The sequence below is a fragment of the Carcharhinus amblyrhynchos genome, chromosome 12, assembly GCF_965287045.1.
Source record: "Carcharhinus amblyrhynchos chromosome 12, sCarAmb.v2.hapA, whole genome shotgun sequence".
Taxonomy (NCBI): domain Eukaryota; kingdom Metazoa; phylum Chordata; class Chondrichthyes; order Carcharhiniformes; family Carcharhinidae; genus Carcharhinus; species Carcharhinus amblyrhynchos.
The window spans coordinates 20,624,626-20,648,349 of record NC_137335.1 but is presented as its reverse complement, the minus strand read 5'-3'; the positions used below and the strand labels follow the sequence as shown (position 1 = coordinate 20,648,349).

The 23,724-nt window shown below is 38.9% G+C and overlaps 1 protein-coding gene across 12 annotated transcripts in view; it reads right to left on the bottom strand.

Moving 5' to 3' along the window:
• Positions 1–599: 599 nt before the first annotated feature.
• LOC145350833 (mitogen-activated protein kinase kinase kinase kinase 3) overlaps positions 600–23,724 on the bottom strand; it is a 309,442-nt gene continuing 286,317 nt past the window's right edge. For 9 of the 12 annotated variants that reach the window (XM_080200175.1, XM_080200178.1, XM_080200182.1 and 6 more), the window contains 10 exons: positions 23,173–23,290; positions 14,158–14,216; positions 12,278–12,381; positions 10,843–11,014; positions 7,989–8,006; positions 7,567–7,635; positions 5,395–5,487; positions 4,057–4,127; positions 3,547–3,602; positions 600–2,261 (listed from right to left, as the gene is read on the bottom strand). In XM_080200175.1, coding sequence (XP_080056301.1) covers positions 2,174–2,261; positions 3,547–3,602; positions 4,057–4,127; positions 5,395–5,487; positions 7,567–7,635; positions 7,989–8,006; positions 10,843–11,014; positions 12,278–12,381; positions 14,158–14,216; positions 23,173–23,290 — 848 coding nt within the window. In that variant the 3' untranslated portion in view covers positions 600–2,173. The remainder of the gene's footprint in view (positions 2,262–3,546; positions 3,603–4,056; positions 4,128–5,394; positions 5,488–7,566; positions 7,636–7,988; positions 8,007–10,842; positions 11,015–12,277; positions 12,382–14,157; positions 14,217–23,172; positions 23,291–23,724) is intronic. The other 3 variants (XM_080200176.1, XM_080200181.1, XM_080200185.1) reach the window with 1 other exon arrangement.

The following is a 23,724-nucleotide window of genomic DNA, read 5'->3' as shown; positions in this document are numbered from 1 at the left end:
CAATACAGACTAGCTGGACATCTTACATTTACAGATATCTGTGCTTCCAGTTCTGAGTCATGGCAGTAATACGAACATACATACAAATTGGTCTATTCCTGTGCCTAATCAGCCCATCGAGCCTGCTCCACCATTCAGTAAGATCATAAATGATCTGATTGTGGCCTCAACACCACTATCTGGCCTACCCTCCACTACCCTGTTAGTCAAGAATCTGTCTATGTCTGCCTTAAGAATATTCAATGACCCTGCCTCTATCATTTTCTAGTTTCAGAGAGAAAATATTTCTCCTAATCTAAAATAGGAGACCTGTTATTTTTAAATTGTGTCCCTTAGTTTTGTTCTCTCCCACAGGGGCAGATATTCTTGTGGCATCAACCTTGTCAGGATCTTGCATGTTTCACCTCCTATTCTTCTAAATTCCAATGGATAGAGGCCAACTTGCTCTCATACAATAATTATCCCCCAATTTTAAAAATCTACTTTTAATTTAATTGGACATCAGAGTTGGCTTTTAGCCTAAAAAAGCAGAGCATTAATAAAAGCAATAAAGTTAACATAAATATTATTTCAAACCAACATAATTTACAAAGAAAACCTTAAATGCAAACCCTTTGAATTTATTTTACAGTATATACATAACAGGAAACATCTGAATGGATCATGTCAGTAATTTGGCTAATCAATACAAATCAAAACATTTTGTTCCCAATGACCATACCAAATGAAAACATGGAAATATATAAAAAAAGTAACAAGCCCATATATGCAATTATGTTGATACTTTATACAAATATTAGGTACTGCAACTTGACTGAATCAGAATACCTCTAATACTAATGTTTTTGTGCTGAGTGTTTCCCACAAAAATTGTATCTACATGAGGTAGAAACACAACTAACTTTTGCTACGTGTAAGGGAGCGTACAAGAGTTTGGGGAGAAATTCTGAAGTATGTTTATAGATTTGGCAGAATGAGGCTTACACAAAGAACAGTTTCAATCAATAAACTGTAATAGGATGTCTCAAACAAACCCCAGCATTTAGAAAAGTCATGTCATGTTTCAGTTATAAAAGTTATTGGCAGCTGAAAATGTATTACTGAGTGATATTAATGCAATGATATAGTGTTACACCAAAAGTTGTGTATTACTTTATGAACCAAGACTGTTGAACATTTTGAATGTTGGTATCATTGTTAGTTTAAGCTTTTTACAGTGTTTTCATTTTTCCATATACAAAAAAGTACAATCTTATTTGCTTTTGGAGTCTTGCCAGGTGGGGTTAACATGACTTCAGAGCAGAGAAAGGATACTGTCATATTTACTTTTTAACCAAGTAAAATCCAGATGTCATTAGGATAGTAAAAGTAGGCCAACCCAACTTTACGTGTTTAAAACATGATACATAACATACATCAACAGCTATTAAACTGTAGCAATCTTCTACTGCTCTTGAAATAGGACAATTAAATCCAAACGGATGTCCTACAATTCACAACTTAACCACATGAGTAAAATACATCACATTTTATCAGCATTATTGTGCAAACTTAATACCAGTGTACTTGCAAGAAAACTGTTAAAACCAACAAGCATACAAATGGATGTTTGGATTACAACCCTTCAAAGATTATTCCAATTCATATCCAAATGACTAAATTACACTTTAAAATGCAACTGTTAGTCAGATGATTAGATGGGTATACTGCTCATTTCTTGTTGCAAAATATATACTAATTTCAACTGAATAAAGTAAAACCAAAATAATTCCTTAAAAGCAGTACCCAAATTAAGTTTTGCATCATGCAAACCTATACACATTGGTAAAGTAAAATACTTACCTGTACATCATATGCACTACTATCTACATTAAGATCTATAGTGTGCGACTTCAACAATATGAAGTACATACTGAATAAACTACACATTTATGTACATAGATTACATATGGTAAACCAAGCACTTGTGTAGTATTTTGAACTTAAGGTGGCTGTGGCACTTCCACATGTCCTCCATATAGGTTTCATGCCACAATAAATAAAATATTGATTAATTTTGTCTATGACAAATAGACAATACTGTGGCTTCTGAACAACCTCAAACGTTCTTCAATGCTGAAGAAAGCAATTCTGTATTTTCTATGTACACTCCCATTCAATCATCTGATGGCAATTAGTAGCTGTTTTCATGGCCAGCCAAGATGTACAAGTTGCTGTTGGCAGTCGGGTTGTCTGTTGGTCTACTTTCCAGTACCACCACCCTACAAGAAAATAATAAAGCATATTTAAGGGATCTATGATTATTCAATCAGCATCCAAATCAAACTATAATTAAAAAATGTTTGGGTCACCAAAGACACATTGGCATTGTTCTGTGTTACTAAATTCTACAGTCCAAGATGATCCTAGATACAATATCACATTTGTGCTGAGTTTACAAATCTCAAGTAGGGCAACTGTGACATTCTGGCAACTGATCTCTGCATTTCCCAGTCCATTGGATGAGAATGACAGAAAGGGGCAGAAACACAAGATTCTTGTGATTTGCTATTTAGCAACCCCTTGTAGAGATACAAGTATAGAATATAGAATCATTGAGTCCCTATATTGCAGAAGGAGTCCATCTGGCTTATTAAGTCTGCAACAACCTCTCGACAGAGCATCCCACCCAGGCCCTATCTCTGCAACCCTATGCACCCACCCTGTCAATTCCCCCAACCCATCCTGGGACACCAAGGGGTAATATAGCATGGCCAATCAACGTAACCTGCACATCTTTAGATCTAGCCTTTTGGATTGATCCAGCCATGACTTTCTTAGATTCATACATAAAGAAATTGGGTCGGCCCCACTTATACAGCCACACCAATAAGGCCCATAATGTAAGGACATGGAAAAAAAAAACTCCTGGCAAACTAGATTGTGCGAATTGAACATTCTAATTAAATAAACAGTTAAAACCACAACAGACCTTGACAATCAGATTTCAATTATTGGATATGTCAAGGCCAGTTCACTGGATTATGGTACCACTTCTCGAAATCACAAAAGGACATCTTTGACTTGTTGATTAAGAAATACTATTGTCTATATTTATGGAGATGTATGTGAACTTAATTGCACCAACCAGAAACATGAATATTAATATTCTATTAATTAACTTTTATTTGAATAATGATGATGACTAATTTAAGCCTAGTCTTCAAAAATGACCCAACTCTCATGTTTCTATCCACTATTTTAATTTTACTCATCTACACATTTGAATGTGGATTGTCATTTTCTGCAGTAAATTTAGTGTTAAAATCTACAATGTATTAAATATAATCTAGCTTCAACGTGGTTCTTTATGTACTTTTCGCTAGAAAGAAAACTGTATTAAAAAATACGAAGTGTAACCTTTTCCTCAACCTCATTCCAATCCAAAAGCAACATGAAAATCTGAAGTAGGTTTAGATTTGCTCTTCATCTAAACAAGTTTGAAATACAGAATAAGTAAAGTGCTTTTTTTGAAGCATTATCACACAAGGTCTGCATTCTACTAACCTGTCAGAGCCTAAAAGTTTGAAGATTCTTGAATTATCACAAATTTCTTGTGTAATCTAGAAAAAAGTAGTTTTCAGGATTAACAGCAATCCATTATTAACAGATTAATCCCTGAACTATGTTAGTTAGAACAAAATTGACAGCTTATCAAAAGATAAGAAACATCTGCTTCTTCACCATTTACTCTACGATTCTTAAAGTAGAAAACCAAGTCTTGTTTTGAGAATAATTCAAATACACATGAAAGATGTTTTCCGCTGTAAGACAATCCAATGCGAGACGACCAATATGAAAGTGAGCATGAGCTATTTTATCATATTGTACTTCGTGATGAATATTTATATGGAGTAAACATATCCAATAAAAGCACATCCAAGTGGAAATCATTGGCTATACAAAATTGAATAGTTAACTGAACACTGTAGTAAATCTGTGATGTCAAGTTATTGTCTTTCAAAAGATTCGTTACAATACAAATAAGATAGAAATGAGAATATTTGTTCCATTTACCTCATTCGACTTAAAACTTCTTCCCTGCATTCCATGTTTCCAGAAAGCAAGAACACTATCTTGTAAACAAACTAACAAATGGGAAAATGCATGTTATTGTCTACTGAGTTTCAGCTGGCAAGAACAATCATTAAATAACTTAAACCAAAAATGCCATTAAAAGATTTCAACAAATTAAAAAGTTATATTTCGACATTTGAAACACTGACAAGCATTAAATGTGACTGAAGCAGAACTGCATTATGAAAACATGGTGAAGAAACATGACACGCAAAAGGAAACTATAACAAATGTCCTCGATATTGCATTATATCTTTTCATGGAAGCCAATCTAAATTTGTTTTTCTATAGCCAGTGTGTCAACTGGAATATTTCAAAAGCTCTTCTGTGAAATACTGGGACCTTGCCAACCGCCAGTATATCTGGAAGCCAGTGTTCATAGGCGGATAATTACTTCTCCGTTTTACACATGGAATTGAACAATTGCAAAAAGTGTACAGAACCTGTGTCCACGCTTCATAACAATTTATTTCTGTACAACACTTTAACAGTAATAAAAAACATACCAAGGTGCATCACACAAAATACAAGTGCAAGCCACACAAGATACTAGTTCAAGTGACCAAAAGCTTGGTCACAGGTTTCAATTAATGTTTGAAAGGAGGAAAGCGAAGTGTAAGATATAGAAAGGGTATCCAAGAACTTAGCACCTAGGCAACTAAAGGTGTGGCCAAAGACAGAATAATTAAAATCAACACACCACAATTGGAAGAGCAGGGACATCTGAGAGGCAAGTGGAGGAGATTGCAGATATTGGGAGGGGTGAGGCCATGGAGAAATTTGAAAGCAAAGATAAAGAAATCAAGATCCTGCTTAACCTGGAACCAACGCAGGTTAGCGAGCACAGCACAATGGTGATAGCTGAACAAGACATCAGTGATGGTACTGACTGATCTAACTGTGTTCCATGCAGACCTGATCCGCATGATTTCAGCAGGTATAGGTGGAACAGCAAAAGATGCACTGTTCAAAATAGAATGAATCCAAGTCTGAATATCAGGAGTGTGTTAATACTGGAAATGAAAACTGGATTTTATGTTGAATCTATTTAAGCCTTCATAATTCAGACTCATGTTGAAAATTTGTTGAACTGAATTGAGAATTTAAAGTGATGCCTTTTGGCAAAAATAGATTCAAGCTGATAAACTTGTAAATTGGACAATGCAGCATAAGAAGCAATACAAATTCAATATCTACACACCTTCACAAGTAATTCCCACTTTGAGTAACACCCTGTTTTAGTGCAACATCTCCTTAAGGTTAAAGGGAAATCCTTACCTATTGACTCAATTTGAAAAGTGAATGTCAGTTCTGACGACAGCTTTCTGCTTGATTTCAATCTACCTCGGAGATTTACAATCTTTAAACAGCCTAGAAATGTTATAGTACAGAGTGAAACATATAAGTAATTGAATGGTATTGGTTTGGTACATTTTTAAAGACAGATGCAAAAGTAGTCCCTTAGAAGTGTTTCAAATACTTGTGAAACAAAATATCCTTGCTAATTAACTAACTAAGGGCCCATTTACTGAAATGGGCATATCATTTACTGAATTAGTACTTTTTTAATTTAAAATCTATACGCACACTTTCAAAGTACAGTATTATATACTTAATATAGCTAGGCAAATTCAACAGCAAATGTAATTGGTTTGAATATAAAAATAGCAACCTGCTTTATATCTATATCTCTCTAAAATTAGCTTATTAGTAAAAATGTACTCCTATACTGTATCTTGGAACAAGTCAACACAAGATGATCATCTGTTGAAAATCCATCTCAGGTAAACCAGCTGAGCAAAACCAATCTTAAAATATGACTCGCTTAAGCCTTGCTACATTTTATTATGCCTTCTGTAAACCTGCAATTCAACCAAATAGGAGCCAAATTAGCTCTTAACTTTCTAACTATTAATTGACATGGTTTGCAGTGAACACAGCAAATCTGTTTAGTATATTTATAAGCTGGAACTTAGTAGTGAATTCTGCTATGCATGCCGGGAGTTGAAGCCAAATTATGTCTAACCCTGGAAATCTAGCTACTTATAATATACACTCTTATCAGAAGGTATGGGGAGAGCTTGATTAATTTTTGTCAACAGGTGGTGACATCCTTAGATAACAAAGTCTTTCAGGAGACAATAACTTCAACAAATAAATCCTAGAGTTCTGAATCTGAAACAATACCTTTGAAGGATTCATAACATACTGATTAATTTAAATGGTAAATTTCTGTATTGCTCAGGAGAGACATTTTCTGTCAAAACTTTTCATCTTGTACTCATCAGGATATTCACAAGAATACAATACAAATCAACAAATTTATACAGTATAAAAGTCTTGATTGCTTGAGGTGTTGCTATGGATAATGCACTAGTTGATGGTGACTGACAATTAACTGCCAAGTATTGTTTGAAACATAAACCAGACTGCTTGATTCCGATTGATCAAGGCATTGCCTTGGGGAATACATCAATGAATAGCTTTAATTTATTTTGCTTAGCTGAAACAGACACAATGTACATATTCTTCCTGTCTACAAAGAACAGGGCCCAGTTTCTTAATGTATGTAGCTTCTTGTGTGCACAAATGCACCCCACCCTCACTGTCACGCACAAAAAAGGTTGCCAGATTAGAAAGCAGATTTGGGCACTGCCCTTTCACTTTCATTTAACTCAGATTAAAGGAATTAAAATTTCCCTGTCAGGTACAAGTATCTAAGATGATATCAACATGCATAGTCTCAAATCATTATGTTGGGTCAGTAACAATACTGGCAATAACTCAGAACAAACTGGCACTAAATTATTAATCTTGCTTAGAAGAGGCATACAAACAAAAAGCTAATGGCTTAGAATATTGGAGGGGGGGGCTGGGGGCACACTCATACATAAATCTACATTGAGATGTACAAGGCAAGTTTTTTTTACACACAGGCTCGTGGGTGCCTAGAACTCACTGCAGGGGGAGATAGTGGAAGAAGATACAATAGTACTTTCAAGGGGCATCTGGACATCTATATGAATAGAATGGGAATAGAGGGATATGGTCCTCGGAAGGATAGGGGATAGGAGGCAGCATGGTCAGTGCAGGCTTGGAGGGCAAAAGGGACTGTTCCTGTGTTGTGATTCTCTTTGTTCTATCCTTTTGAGATTGGTTTGAAGGCATATCATTTGGTTAAGTAGAAGTTTACCTGTTCAATTGATATTAGCAATGGGTGCCAGTTGTTGCTTATAAATTGGTCACAAAACTCATGGAATGATACAGCACAGAAGGCAGTATTCTATCCATTGTGCCCGTGCTAGCTCACAGAAAGAACTCAAGTTATTCAGAAATATCTACAAGTAATAAAAAAAAACTAGCTACAGCATTTATGTTTCAATATGGTACTCGTTAAGGACATGAAAACAGCCATTTTTGAAAAAAAATTATTCTGTTTAAAAAACTTACGATCCATGCAGACTATTATTGTATCTCTCTCTAGCTGAGTCACGTGGATGACATTTGCCTGTGGCATATCTGTAACAAGTGATAACACAGTATTACTTATCCTCAGCACATCTGCAGTTTTTTAAAGCATTTATGTTCCCTGTGAAATAGTCTGTGAACCAGTGAAAATTACTCAGACTTTGCTGAGAGTTTTTATCCTTTAAATTGATATTTCCCTGGTGAGTAAAAAGTGATTAAAAGCTGCTTTATTCTGACACCTTAGACAATCATCTCAAAATGTTTGTTTCCTTACAATTGTTTGTGTTCGAGTTGAAGTGTTATTTTTATAAATGCTAGGCTAAATTATAGTTGTGAAGCAAAACAGGCAATACAAATAAAATTCAAAACCTGAACTTTTTAAATAGACTTCAGTAAATACTCACATTTGCCTCTTAAATGATCTGAAGGAAGACAAGAAATGAGGCAAAGTTGCGGAATATTTATTTAACTCCACAAATTACATAATTAAGTCATGCTCACTCTCTTTCCACAAATTATGGTTGTATGGCAAGAGCAACATGGTGTTTCTTGACTCAATCCTCTTTTGCACAGGATGTTAAGTGATCATGCAAGATAAATTTCTCTCTTCAAAAAAAATGTTAACCACTTATGAAATTTCATTTTACAACACCCGTTTATGCTCAAATGCTCATACTGATAGATTCACACATGACAGCTGCAAAGTACATTGCCTCTTTTCATAGCATTATTTTGAAAAGAGGCAATGACAACAACCTTTGCGCACCAATGCAGCCATATATCTACCTAAACCAGTAAAAGGGCCAACAGCAAATTTCTGACCTAAATAGACATTACTTTCATATTATTGTTCTCTCTCAAGAAGTTAAAAAATGTAGGCTCAGACATGGTGTAATGATTTACATAGATATGTAATATGACTATAGAAAAGAAAGTGTCTCGATCAAATCTAATCTTTTTCAGTACTGCAACATTACTGTGTCAAAAGACATGGGGGGTGATCTTACAAAAAATTTCTATGTACCAAATGAGCATGAAAACAGGAGAGAATCATGCTGATTTTTTGGGCAAGTTAAAAAACCAGTCTTACCACACTTGAGCAAAAAATGAAGCAAGATCTGTTTCCCACTAGCAGGAGGAGGGGGGCTCACCTGAAAGCAGGCAGCTGAGAGCAGTGTGAAATTGCACATGCACAGATCTCTGTTCCCCCCAGATATCACTGACCTCCACAGCCAATCCTCTCCCCTGGTTGCAGAGTGCACAGTGTCCCCCTGCCTGCCTCCCTTTAGGCCCCATCCCCTTGACACTGCCCAGTTGGCACTACCAGTGTGCCAAGCTGACACCGCCCAAGGGGCACCCCTCACCCCTGACCTCTCGGGAGTCTTAACGGCCTCCAGTCCTACTGGCAAGGCCATCATGACAGGTCCCCGACGATGGGGACCATATATGATCCATGTCAGTGAGGACCGTCACCAGCGAGTCTGCTAAGGCAAATTAGCCCGGACAATTCTGTCCCAGGCTCACTATTTAACACAGAATTTAAATATTGAGATCAACCTGATCTTACCAGATATCTGATGCCAATAATATTGAAAAAGGCACGAAATCGTGTGTGAACCAGATTTTTTGCCTCTCTCGTGATCCTACCGACCCGCCCCACCCATCAGCCAGTGGAATGAGAAGGTAAAAACTGTCCCCATGATTACTTTTACTGAGCTAAAGAGACTATACAGATTGTACTGGAAAACCAGTAAATACACAACTAAGAAATAGGCAAAATAATGCAAACATAAATAAAATGGCAAGAGTTTACTTTGATCTATTCGTTGCCATCCTCTCTTCCCCCCGTAAGTAGGCTATGTGTATCTCATAGAACACTACAGTGCAAACTGGCCCTTTGGCCCACAAGTTGCGCTGATCCTATCCCTACCTGCCAGGCCTATCTGTAACCCTCATTCCCATTAAATCCCATGTACTCATCCAGAAGTCTGTTAAAAGGGCCCAACGAGTTCATCCCCACCACCACTGACGGCAGCCTATTCCACTCACTCACCACCCTCAAGCGAAAAACTTACCCCTGACATCTCCTCTGTACCTACTCCCCAGCACTTAAACCTATGTCCTCTCGTAGCGACCATTTCAGCCCTGGGAAACAGCCTCCAAGAATCCATCTTATAAACCTCTATCAGGTTGCCTCTCATCTTTTGTCTCTCCAGGGAGAAAAGACCTAGCTCCCTCAACCTATCTTCATAAGGCATGCCACCCAATCCAGGCAACATCCTTGTAAATCTCCTCTGCACCCTTTCAAGAGCTTCCACATCCTTCTTGTAGTGAGGTGACCAGAACGGCGCATAGTACTCCAAGTGGGGTCTGACAAGGGTCTTATAAAGTTGCAGTATTATCTCCCAACTGCTAAACTCAATCCCTCAATTAATGAAGGCTAGTACACCATACGCCCTCTTGATCTCATCCTCCACCTGCGAGGCCGATTTAAGAGACCCCAAGGTCCTTCTGATCCTCTACACTGCTAAGAGTCCTACCCTTGATATTATACTCCTTCATCCCATTGGACCTGCCAAAATGGACCACCACACATTTATTCATGTTGAAGTCCGTCTGCCACCTCTCTGCCCAGTCTTGTATCCTATCTATGTCTCGCTGCAACTTCTGACATCCCTCCAGACTATCCACAACACCACCAACCTTCGTGTCGTCAGCAAACTTACCAACCCATCCCTCGACTTCCTCATCCAGGTTATTTATGAAAATGACAAACAGCAAGGGTCCTAGAACAGATCCCTGGGGCACTCCACTGGTGACCGACCTCCATGCAGAGAAAGACCCAGTCACAACCACACTCTGCCTTCTGCAGGCAAGCCAGTTTTGGATCCACAAGGCAACAGCCCCTTGGATCGCATGCCTCTCACTTTTTCAAGAAGTCTTGCATGGGGGACCTTATCAAACACTTTGCTGAAGTCCATATAAACCACATCCATCGCTCTTCCTTCTCAATTCTCCTATTGAGAACAATGGTGGGTAATCTCTATTATCCTAATGTTGCTCTATAACAAGAATTCTGAGGAATCCCACTCAAATCCTTGTCTTGATCGTTTTTGATCTAGCTTTTGTATGGCAATCTTAAATTTTTTTTACATATAGTATTCAAAATATGTCATCACATAATATATTTCCAAAACATTAAAAAAACTCTAATAAAAATCACTTGCTATTATCTATAATAAATGAGAACTGACATACCTGTTTCAGTAAACCAGCATGAAGTAGAATTTGGATTGACGGTTTCAAATCGTACTACTTGATTAAGTTCTGTTCCTTTACTGACAGCAACACATAACAGTGGGTATTCTTGTTCTGGGACCACTAGCAATTCAAAAACTTTCAATGGATTTGGCAGAGGAAAGTCAACATGCTAGGGCAAAAAAATAAAATTCACAGGTTTTACATTACACTGGGATGAATCGCTGGGGTGTGCCAAATGCATTAATAAATATAATTCAATAAATTTCTCATTTTAGACTATTAATGAACTACTTAGTAATGTCTTAATTCATACTTTACTATTTAAACAAAGCAAGTCAGATGAAATGATTTTGCAAGATATACATCTTTGTAAATATAGTGAAACATGGCGCATTTGTAATATAATGGCAGGGAAGTCAAACCAAACCAGGAATAAAATGAAAGTTCATGAAAAAGAAAACAAGGTACAAGTTTATTACATAAGGAAAAAAACAGTCCTCCTACCCTCAATGTTCGCTTACGATGTTGCACTGCTCACAAACTGGTTATAAATGAGTAAAACTACTTATTTCAATCAAGAAAGACCCAACAGTTTTTGCCCCCCTACTCCAACAGGGAAGGAAAAACAAAAATTCTAACTAACCTGTTTCAGTAAACAAGCATGAAGTAGAGTTTGGATTGGCGGTTTCAAATCATACTACTTGATAAAGTTTTGTTTCTTTACTGAAATCAACATGCTAGGGCATCATTTTATATTTCCTCAGAGAAAAAAAATCAAACCGTGGGACTAATGTAAAACAAGAAGCATCACACACATTAAATGAAACCCCAACGATTAAAGTTTCAGTGTTCTTTTAAAGTTCAGATCATTGAAATTTAACCAATTTTTCTCCTTGGACATTTTAAACACAAAGGCCAACATTGAAGAACTTTGCTATGTTTTCATGCACTGTATGCCATTTGATAATGCTAAATTGTTTAAATGAAAGTTTCATTAGTGTTCTCTGGTGTAATTTCTTCTGAACAATTTTGGCACAGAGAGTTACTTTATTGTTATTTGTCACAACCCAGTCGGAGTTTTGTGGAGGTGATCTGCCTTATATGCATTTGAAGTGTCAGGAAATAGAGAACATAATTCTCATTAGAACACTAGTCTTCAAGAAATCCATTTTGTTGCAATCCAGAACGATTACAATTTGATAAATATCAGAGGACAAATTACAAGATTGCTGTCTTGGGTGCACAAACATGGTATTCATAAGATTGACATTCAAAAAGTACCCATCGAAATAATAACCTATTGGCTCTTAATGTTTGTCCCTATGTTGCATTATCTATTTTTCACGTGCATTTTACAGGAAAAGTAAATCCACATTTTGGAGTTGGACTGAATGAAAGCACAAAGCTGCATAATTTTTAATGTTCCACTTACTTTGATTAACATAAACTTTTGCATTTGCTCAACCCACTCCAACAAGACGATACTGGATTGTAATGCACCACAAAGGTATTTGTGTCCTGTGTAAGGATTTCTTACTGTAACAAACAATAAGCAACTTAGTATTTTTTTCCAGCACTGCACATAATATTTTGGATTGCACGAAAAATGAAAACTTGTTTGCAGATGACAACAAAACCAAGGACTGCAATTAATTACAAGACATTCATAAATTTGCATAATGGGAAAACAACTGGCAAATGAAGTTCAATGCAAATAAACACAAGGTCGTTCATGTTGGGAGGAAACAACTGTTCCATCTGTAGCCTCCCTTTCCTCTCCGAAATCCTAGACCATATTGCCGGCACCCATTTCTGTTCCCATCTTTCCCAGAACTCCATCTTTGAATCCCTCCTTTCAGGTTTCTAGCCCTGCCACATACCGAAACTGCACTTATCAAAATCACAAATTATATCCCATGTGACTGTGACAAAGGTAAACTTTCCTCCTCGCCCTAGCTGCAGTTTTTAACATAGTTGACCAAGCCATCCCCTTTCAAAACCTCCCCATTTTATCCAGCTGGACAAGGTAGCTAGTAACTGGTTCCATCTTTAACTAATTGTAGCTAGAGAATTACTTGCAGTGACTACCCTACCCACTCTTGCATTATTATCTCTGATGTCTTCCAAGGATTTATCTTTGGCCCCCTTATATTTATCATCTACATGCTGCCCTATCAATTAGTTTTCACAAGTACGCTGTTAACATCTTACTCTACATCACCACTACCTCTTTTGACTCCTCCACTGTTGCTAAATATTCAGAAGGCTTATATGACATTAGTACTGGATGAGCTGACTTATTGGGAAAATTGAAGCTATTGTTTTTGCTTCCCTCCCCAAGTTCTGTTACCTATCTTTCTATCCTTCTCCCTGACAACAGTGTAAGATTAAACTAGCCTGTTCACAAATGGTGTAACTTTGACCCATCTGAGTTTCTAACCACATATTTGCACCATCATTAAGACTACTCATTTCCACCTGTGCAACATCACTTGACTTCACCTATCTCAGCACATCTGCTGATTAAAGCTTTTTGTGCCTTAATTACCACTAGATTTAACTAGTCCAACTAGTCCTAGTTGGTCTCCCATATTCCACTCTCCATCAGCCTGAGGTAATTAAAAACACTGCAGCCCCTGTTTTAGCTCAAGCCAAGTCCTGGATATCCACCATGCCTGTGCTCTCTGGCCTTTGTTAAACTCCATTGATCAAGCAACTCTCATTGTTTTCAAATACTACCATGACTTTGCCCATCCTCACTGAGTCCACAATCCTCCAAGATATCTGCCCTCCTCTCATTCTGGCATCTTGAGTATCTCCAGTTTTAATTGCTCCACCATTGGTGGTCCTGCCTTCAGTTTCCTCAATACCTTCTCTAACTGTCTCCACCCCTCTTCCTTAAATATTTTCTCTTTGGAGAAGCTTCTGATCATCTGACCTAATAAATCCTTATGTGGTTTTGTGTATTTTGTTTCATAATTGCTCCCTGTATAACACCTTTGAATGTTGAAGATGCTTTAAAATACAGGTTTTTGATAGATGGTCACGAATTTTTGGAATCCTCTACTTCAGAGAACACTGGATGTCCAGTTATTCTGTATATGCAAGACTGGGTTCAAAAGATTTTTAGGCACTAAAGGAATCTACAGATGCGAGGATACTGCAGATCAGTGGAGTAAATATAGAAGATCATTGAATGATGGTGCAACCTTGAAGGACAGCATGGCCTATTTTTTATGTTCTTATTCTCAACTTGACTATGACCAGCACTTTACATGGAGATATCTAAGAAGTGAGAAAATATTTCCTTACCAACACAACATTTTTGGCAGCCTTTCGTATCTGGAATTTTTGTAGATACTGCAAACTTCCTACAAAATAAATTTAAGAATTAGATGCTTAATTCATGCAATCTTTATTATATACATTAATAACTAATAACAGTTAAACTAGTGGCAAATTATCGAGTCAAATGCTGACTTAGGTTGATCAAGTCAATAGCGAATGTTAGCAGTTTAACACAATCCTCTACTTGCTTAACATCCAGTTCCACCAGAGGGCCCTGGATAGCAATCAGTAGTCACAGCCCCAAGAGATCTTTCTTCCTCCAATCCAGAGGCACAGAGACCAATTCTAGAGCACCCAACTGTTGCCCAAGCTGAGTTAATCACAGCAACTGATGCATTTTTCCATTAAACCCAGAGGACCTTACTGACATTTGGATTTAAGCATCACATTTTTAAATGCTGAACAGATGAGAGAAGCAAAATAGTTGCAAAATTAAATTCTTGTTAGCAAGGCTTAGAAAATAGCACACAATGTAAAAATTACCTTCTCTCTTTGCAGAGCATGAAACTGAAAAACACTTATTTCCACTTTTAATGTTAGAAAAAAAGCACTGGAAATAATTTATATTCTGACCAGATGGCTTGCATAATTATAGTGCAAGAATTTCACTGTCCGTTCCTAGATAATATGAAGTTATAACTTAATTTATTCATTCAGGGGACATCTGCACTGCTGGCAAGGCCAGCATTTATTGCTCATCTCAAACTGCCCTTGTGCCGGTGACAACTGAGTAACATGCTTGAACATTTCAGAGGACAGTTAAGAGCCAAGTACAATGCTGTGGGTCTGGAGTCAGAGAAAGCAGACAGCTAATTTATTTCCTTAGACATTAGTGTACCAGATGGATTTTTATAAAAATGGGGCAGTTAGATGATCAGCTGAATTTAAATGTCCCAACTGCCATGGTGGGGTTTAAATATCAATCTAGGCCTCTGGATTACTAGTCCAGTAACGTAACTACTTTGCGACCACAATTATGGTTATATAGCAGCATTAAAGTTTTTTAAATATTTATTTATTAGTCACAAGTAGGCTTACATTAACACTGCAATGAAGTTACTGTGAAAATCCCCTAGTCGCCACACTATGGCACCTGTTCTGGTATGCTGAGAGAGGATTTAGTATGGCTAATTCACCTAACCTCCACATCTTTGGACTGTGGAAGGAAACCAGAGCATCCAGAGGGAACCCATGCAGACACAGGGAGAACATACAAACTCCACACAGACAGTGATCCAAGCTGAGAATCAAACTCAGATCCCTGGTGCTGTGAGGCAGCAGTGCTAACCACCTCAAGATAAGGGGGGGGCAGTTTAGAACGGAGTTGAGGAGGAACTTCTTCACTCAAAGGGTGGTGAATCTCTGGAATTCTCTGCCCGTTGAAGTGGTGGAGGCTACCTCGCTATATATATTTAAGACACGGGTAGATAGGTTTTTGGTAGGCAAGGGAATTAAGGGTTACGGGGAGAAAGCGGGAAAGTGGAACTGAGCCACTTCAGATCAGCCATGATCTTACTGAATGGCGGGTCAGGCTCGAAGGGCTAGGTGGCCTACTCCTGCTCCTATTTCTTATGTTCTTAATGTGCTGCCCCGGTAAACTACCTCAAGGCATTTCACAAGAGTGTTATCAAACAAAATTGGATGCCAAGACACAAGTCTTAAATAAGAAAGGTAAATAGCTGGAGGAGGGGAACTCCAGAGCTTAGACAGCTGAAGGCATGGCTGCAATGTTGAAGCAACTAAAATTAAGATGTTAAACTGGCCAGAATTTGAGAAGCAGAAATATCTTATAGGGCTGAAGATGTTAACAGAAATAGGAAGGGGAGAGTTCATGTATAAATTCAAGAACAAGGATAAGAATTTTAAAAATAGGAAAATTGGGCAGAGTTTTCCCATTCCACCCGCCATGGAATATCATAGAAAATTTGACAGATCATCCAAAGGTCCACTGACCTTGGGCGGGAATTTCCTGTCCCGAGGCGAGCATGGCCAGAAAATCCCACCCATTGTTTCACCAGGAGACAATGTAGGTCTGCAAACACAAGGGTGATGTGTGAAAGAGACTTAGATCAAATTAAGGCATGGGCAGCAGAGCTTTGGAAAGTTTAGAGGGTAGAATTTGGGAGGCTAGTCAGGAATGGTCAAGTTGAGAAGTGGCAAATCAGAATTTCAGCACCAGATGAGCTAAAACAGGGGAGATTATCAATCAAGTTACCAAGGTTAAATAGGTATTCTTAAGCATGAGAGTCAGATGTGCTACCAAAGTTGTCAGCCTATTGATTTAGACTCAGTCAGTTGCAAAACAGAGGGATTAGGTTAATAACTTGGGAATTATGATTGGAGCAGGGATAGTACTGTCAGATAAGCAGTCTGATAATTTAGCAACAGGTTGTCACCAGTGAAAACTAATGCTGTCCTTTTGGATGATGCTTCTGAGGGGCAGCAATGTAGATGAGAAGAAGAGGCCTATGACAGATCCTGGGGGTAGGGGTGGGGGAGGAACAGCAGAGATAATGGTGCAGAAACAGGAAGGGATGACATTTTAAATGATAATCTGGCTGTAATTGAATAGGTAACAAACAGGCAAGTCTGATCCCACCCAGTGAGTCAAAGGTGTTGCAATGTTGAAGGAGGTTAGTGTGGTCAACCTTGTGAAAGGCTGCAGATAAGTTAAGAAGGGATAAGGAGGGATAGTTTACCTTTGTCACAGTCAAAGAGAACAACGCTGTGACTTTGACAAGAGCTGTTTGGTACAGTGGCAGGGATGGAAACCTGATTGGAAGGATTAAAAATGAGGCTCCAAGATACATCCATATGTTTATGTTTCAGGCTGCAGAAAGGTGTACAGTGTTTTCTTTCCCAGAGGTTCTTACAAAGACCACTACTTGATGTATATTTATGACTTGGATCTGGGTGTATAAAATGTTGGTTAGGTCACATTTGGAATACTGTGTCCAATTCTAATCACCACACTACCAGGGCAAGGAGGCTTTGGAGAGAGTACAGAAAAGATTTACTAGGATGTAACCTGGTATGGAGGGTATTAGCTATGAGGAGAGATTGAATAAACTGGGATTGTTCTCCCTGGAAAGACAGAGGCTGAGGGGTGACCTGATAGAATTTTATAAAATTGAGGAGAATAGACAGGATGAACAGTTGGAAGCTTTTTCCCAGGGCAGAAATGACAATTACAAGGGGGCACAAGTTCAAGGTAAGCGGGGAAAGGTTCAGTGGAGATGTGTGGACTAAGTTTTTTACACTGAGGATAGTGGTGGTCTGGAATGTACTGTCATTTGAGGTGGTTGAGGCAGATACGTTAGCGACATTTAAGACTTATCTAGATAGACACCTGAACAGATTGGTCTAGGTAGGACAATGTGATCGGCACAAGCTTGGAAGGCCTAAGGGCCTGTTCCTGCACTGTACTGTTGTTTGAGAATTCTCTTGTTTCCCTGAAGGGTGAAAATTTATTGTTGAGGGCTGGACCAGAGTCTCTCTGATGGTTTGGGAAGCTGTGTTGTCTCCAAACTGTTCTGGGTCTCAAGAGCATTTGACTACAGAATTCAACTAACAGTCTCAATTCCATTATCACGTGAGCAGTAGAGTTTGCTGTGTTAAACCTAGGAAAAGGGTTTTTTGTCTAAGGTTTTTGTTTAATTGAAACACATTAGACATATTCATTAAGGGTTATACATTATACTGGTCATTTTGTTGCTTGTTTGAAATTGATAAAGGTTCTTGCTAATTTTCTTACTATGTATGTTGACTATATTCTTAAATAAAAACTTTGCTTGATAAAAGCTCCCTAGTGGGTCACTTGAATCACACCTGAAGTGAAACATCTCATGCTTATCCCAAATTCAAGATGCAAAACTTACGATCCATACAAGCTCCACTGAGCACTTCGAGTTTCTAACCTGAACCATAATACAGGGTACAATTTCAAAACTTCCAGATGACACAAAGGTATAGTGAGGAGGATAATGATAGACTTTTCAAGAGGAGACTGACATTCTGATGAAATAGGGCAATATGTAGCAAATGAAATTTAATGCAGAGAAAAATGTGATACTTTTCCTGCTAAAATGTGAGGGATGCATATAAACTAAAGGATACAATTCTAAAAAAGTTGCAGATGCAGGGGCCCAAGGCATGTATGTGTACAAATCCTTGGAAGTGGCAAGACAGATTGAAAAAGCAATTAAAAAGGCACATGGGATACTGGACTTTTACAAAAGGTAAAAGTTGTATAGTCCCAGATAACCATAGGCTGCTCTGTGCTTCGAGGGAGAGCAGTGACATGAAATTATTTAACCCGAGGATCACCACACCTTAGTCAGGGGGCAAGGTTGAGAAGGCAGGCTTTCATGAATAACTTCAGCCAGGATTTGAACCCACGCTGTTGACTCAATGAACTAACTGAGCTAATCAACCCCTAATTGGACTTTGTAGAGGTAGAGAGTACAAAAGTAAGGAATCTATGATGAACCTTTATAAAAGGCTGGTTTGGGCTCAACTGGAGAAATATGTCAATTCTGGGCACCACAATTGAAAAAGGATTCAAAGGCTTTAGAAACAAGGCAGAAAAGATTTACGATAATAGTTTCAGGAATAAGGATTACATTCCAGATATGGCAATAGGTTGGACAGGATGAAGTTCTCCTCCTCGGAGAAGATTAATAGGAGATATGAAAGGGATATTCAAAATCATGAGGGGTCTAGAAAGAGTAGATAGACAACACGGTTCTCCTTGGCTGCTCTCGGAGGACAAGTACAAGGTAGGGCAATCTAGCAAGAATATAAAGCAAGTCTATGCCACAAAAGTACTCATTTCAACTGGAAAGAAACAGTATTGAAATAGACTGGTTTTGAAAGCAGTTATCCTTGTCACATGAAAGTTTTTTTAGTTTATACCTATATATGGTGAACAATACAATATACTGCACAAAAACATTTTTCTCTCTCTTTTCAATATGCATACAGGTGAGCAACATGCTCTTTAGCGTCTCTCAATGCCACTGTAAAACCAATTATCAAGTGCTTTATCCCTGTTTTCCATCTTGATTAAACCATAGGGAAGTACCTGACTTCTACTTCTCTAACTTTGTAGTGGTTTGATACAACTGAGTGGTTTGCTAATGATAACAAAAAATTCTAGAACTTCTTATATGGGTGTCAATGGTCACAAAGCCACATTCTACCACTGAGCTCATCCAATGCTGTGAACACATCTATTATTTGGAGCTTTAACCATGTCTCTTCTATTTTATTCATCTAAACTTTAGTTTGCCTAAATACATTATCACATAATTCTTTTCTCCGCGATCACTGTGTTGAGCCAAATACATGTCAGAATTGAAAAACTCCTTGGCTCCGTCTTTCCTTTTGCTTGTGATACTCAGATTTAAAACTCCAGATTTGATCTTACTTCATCACTGCTTCTAAATTTACTACATTTCTTTTCCTTAGAACCACAGAATTCTTACTGTGCAGAAGGAGGTCATTCAGCCCATTGAGTTTTTTTTTTATTAATTCATGGGACATGGGCGTCGCTAGCTAGCCAGAATTTACTGCCCATGCCTAATTGCCCTTGAGGTGGTCTTCTTGAATCACTGCAGTCCACATGCTATGGGTTGACTCACAATGTGCAGATGCCAGCGTTGGACTGGTATAAACACAGTAAGAAGTCTCACAACACCAGGTTAAAGTCCAACAGGTTTATTTGGTAGCAAAATCCACTAGCTTTTGGAGCGCTGCCCCTTTGTCAGATGAGTGGGAGTTCTATTCACAAACAGGGCATATAAAGACATAAACTCAACTTACAAAATAATGATTGGAATGCGAGTCTTTACAGGTAATCAAATCTTAAAGATACAGACAATTTGAGTGGAGAGAGTATTAAGCACAGGTTAAAGAGATGAGTATTGTCTCAGACAGCGTTCCCCAAGGCAGCCTTCATGACATACGACAGCACAGAGTCGCTGAGCAGAGAACGATAGCCAAGTTCCGCACATGAGGACGGCCTCAACCCGGATCTTGGGTTTATGTCACACTATCTGTAACCCCCATAACAACTTGCCTGGGCTTGCAAAATCTCACTAACTGTCCTGTCTGGAGACAATACACATCTCTTTAACCTGTGCTTAATGCTCTCTCCACTCACATTGTCTGTACCTTTAAGACTTGATTACCTGTAGAGACTTGCATTCCAATCATTATTTTGTAAGTTGAGTTTGTGTCTTTATATGCCGTGTTTGTGAATTGAACTCCCACTCACCTGATTAAGGGGCAGTGCTCCAAAAGCTAGTGGATTTTGTTACCAAATAAACCTGTTGGACTTTAACCTGCTGTTGTGAGACTTCTTACTGTGTTGACTCACAATGTCATTAGGGAGGGAATTCCAGGATTTTGACCCAGCAACTGTGAAGGAACGATGATATATTTCCAAGTCAGGATGGTGAATGGCTTGGAGAAGAACTTGCAGGTGATGGTCTTCTACTTATCTGCTGCCCTTGTCCTTCTGGACGGAAGTGGTCGTGGGTTTGGAAGGTGCCGTCTAAGGATCTTTGGTGAATTGCTGCGATGCATCTTGCAGATCGTACACATTGCTGCTACTGAGCATCTGTGGTGGAGGGATTGAACATTTGTAGATGTGAAGCCAATCAAGTGGACTGCTTTGTCCTCGATGGTATCAAGCTCAAGTATTGTTGGAACTGCACCCATCCAGGTAAATGGGGAGCATTCCATCACATTCCTGACTTGTGCCTTGTAAATAAATGGTGGCTAGGCTTGGGGAGTCAGGAGGTGAGTTACTCGCCACAGTATTCCTAGCCTCTGACCTGCTCTTGTAGCCACTATTTTTATGTGGCGAATCCAGTTGAGTTTCTGGCCAATGGTAACCCCAAGGTTGTTGACAGTGGGGGGATTCAGTGATGGTTACAACATTGAATATCAAAGATGGTGGTTAGAGGGTCTCTTATTGGTGATGTTCATTGCCTGGCATTTGTGTGGAGTGAATGTCACTTGCAATTGTCAGCCCAAGCCTGGATATTGTTCAGATTTTGTTGCATTGAACATAGACTGCTTCAGTATCTGAGGAGTAGCAAATGGTGCTGAACACTGTGCAATCATCAGCAAACTTCCCCACTTCTGACCTTATGATGGAAGGAAGGTCATTTATAAAGCAGCTGAAGATTGTAGGGCTGAGGACACTACCCTGAGGCACTCTTGCAGAGATGTCCTGGAGCTTAGATGACCTCCACAACCACAACCATCTTCCTGTGTACCAGGTATGACTTCAACCAGTGGAGTGTCTGCCCCCTGATACCCATTGATTCCAGTTTCACTAAGGCTCCTTGATGTCATACTCAGTCAAATGTGGCCTTGATGTCAAGGGCTGTCACTCTCACCCGATCTCTGGAATTCAGCTCTTTTGTCCATGCTTGAACCAAAGCTGTAATGAGGTCAGGGGCTGAGTGACCTTGGTGAAACCCAAATTGGGCATCACTGAGCAGGTTATTGCTGAACAGGTGCTCCTTGACAGCACTATTGGTGACTCCTTCCATTCACTGATGATTGAGAGTAACCTGATTGGGCAATAATTGGCCAGGTTGGATTTGTCCTGCTTTTTATGTACAGGACACATCTGGGCAATTTTCCACATTGGGTAGATGCCAGTGTTGTAACAGTACTGGAAGAGTTTGGCTAGGGGAGTGGCAAGTTCTGGAGCACAAATCTTCAGTACCACTGCCAGAATGTTATCAGGGCCCAGTGCCGCTGCAGTATCCAGTGCGTCTAACTGGGGAGTGAATGAAATTGGCTGGAGACTAGCATCCAAGATGCTGGGGACCACTGCAGGAGGCCAAGATGGATCATCCACTCGGCACTTCCGGCTGAAGTATGCTATGAATTCTTCAGTCTTATCTTTTACACTGATGTGCTGGGCTCCTCCATCACTGAGGGTGGGGATATTTGTGGAAGCTCCTCCTCAGTGAGTTGTGGTAAGTATCCACTCCCATTCATGACTAGATGTGGTAAGACTGCAGAGCTTAGATCTGATCCGTTAGTTGTAAGATCACTTAGCTCCGTCTATCACTTGCTGTTTTTGCCGTTTGACATGCAAGTAGTCCTGTTGGTAGCTTCTGTTCCTGGCATGCCCTCCTGCACCCTCCATTGAACCAGGGTTGATCCCCTGGCTTGATTGTAAAGGTTGAGCAGGGGGATGTGTCAGGCCATGAGGTTGCAAATTGTGCTGGAGTACAGTTCCGTTGCTGCTGATGACCCACAATGCCTCACGGATGCCCATGAGTCTGTACTAGCTCTCCGAAAGAGCATCTTACCCAGGCCCAGCCCTCACCCTATCCCTATAACCCTGTGTATTTACTATGGCTAATCCATTTAACCTACAAACGTTTGGATTCTAAGGAACAACTTAACATGGCCAGTCCACCTAACCATGTAGTGTGGACTTCAGAGATAAGCAATAGCTTTACTAGTTAGACAATATGAAATGACTTTGAGGACTTAAAAAAAATGGCTATGGCAAAAGTTAAATCCAAGGTAAAGAGCTAAATCTTAATGAAGCTCTGTGGAGGCATGCTCATTCTTTTGTTTATACAAGTGAGAAACTGGAGGGAGGATGTGTCTTGATCCTGTTGGGACAGGCAGAAAGATCCTCACCCAGAGCTCCCACGAGGTACTGCCACTTGTGACTATCTGATTGTATTCTTGAGTGTGTTGGTTTGACTGCTCAATAAAGAACATTTTAACCCATTCCAACATCCAAAACATCTAGGAGAGTTTATTCCAACAACTGTAATGTCACATTTTTAAAAAAATCAAACACTGATGCTATTGGAAAACTTACATCTGCACACATCCACTTGTCACGACATTCAATTTTAGTACATCAATTTCTTACTGTGACAGCCAGAATGTTTTTTTTATAATTTCATTGAATATGAAGGAATTGCCTCTTACCTTGGAAGTATTCTGTCAGGCAGTCTATACGCAGGAATAGAGACAGGCAATTTTTGCATTTGTCTAGCATACTCAAAAAGACCCACCAAATTGTGAGAGTAAAGCTGGGAAGCTTTTCCTAAAGAAGTAAAAGAAAAATGCCTTTCAATCACCAGTATACTAAGAATATAAAATATTTACACATTTCATTAGATGAAAAAACAGTAACTTAAGGAATTCCAGGTTTAGCTATATATTTTTGATTTTTTTATTGAATTCTTTCTCTAGTTCATACTGAATGTCTTGGCTGCATCTTAGTTCTGTGGTATTTTTATATCTGCTCAAAATTATAAAAGTACATCACAGTGTCTTTACGGTTCAGTATTAACCTTCGTGACTTTAAATGATCTGTGACACAATAGATAGATTTTTCATCTCAACTTGGATCTTCGGAGGCAAGCCTTCTTGAATAGCCAAACATAAGAACACAATTTGGAGCAAGAGTAGGCAATTCAGCCCTTTGAGATACGGTTGTGGTCGATCTTGTCTTGGCCTCAACTCCATTTTCCTGCT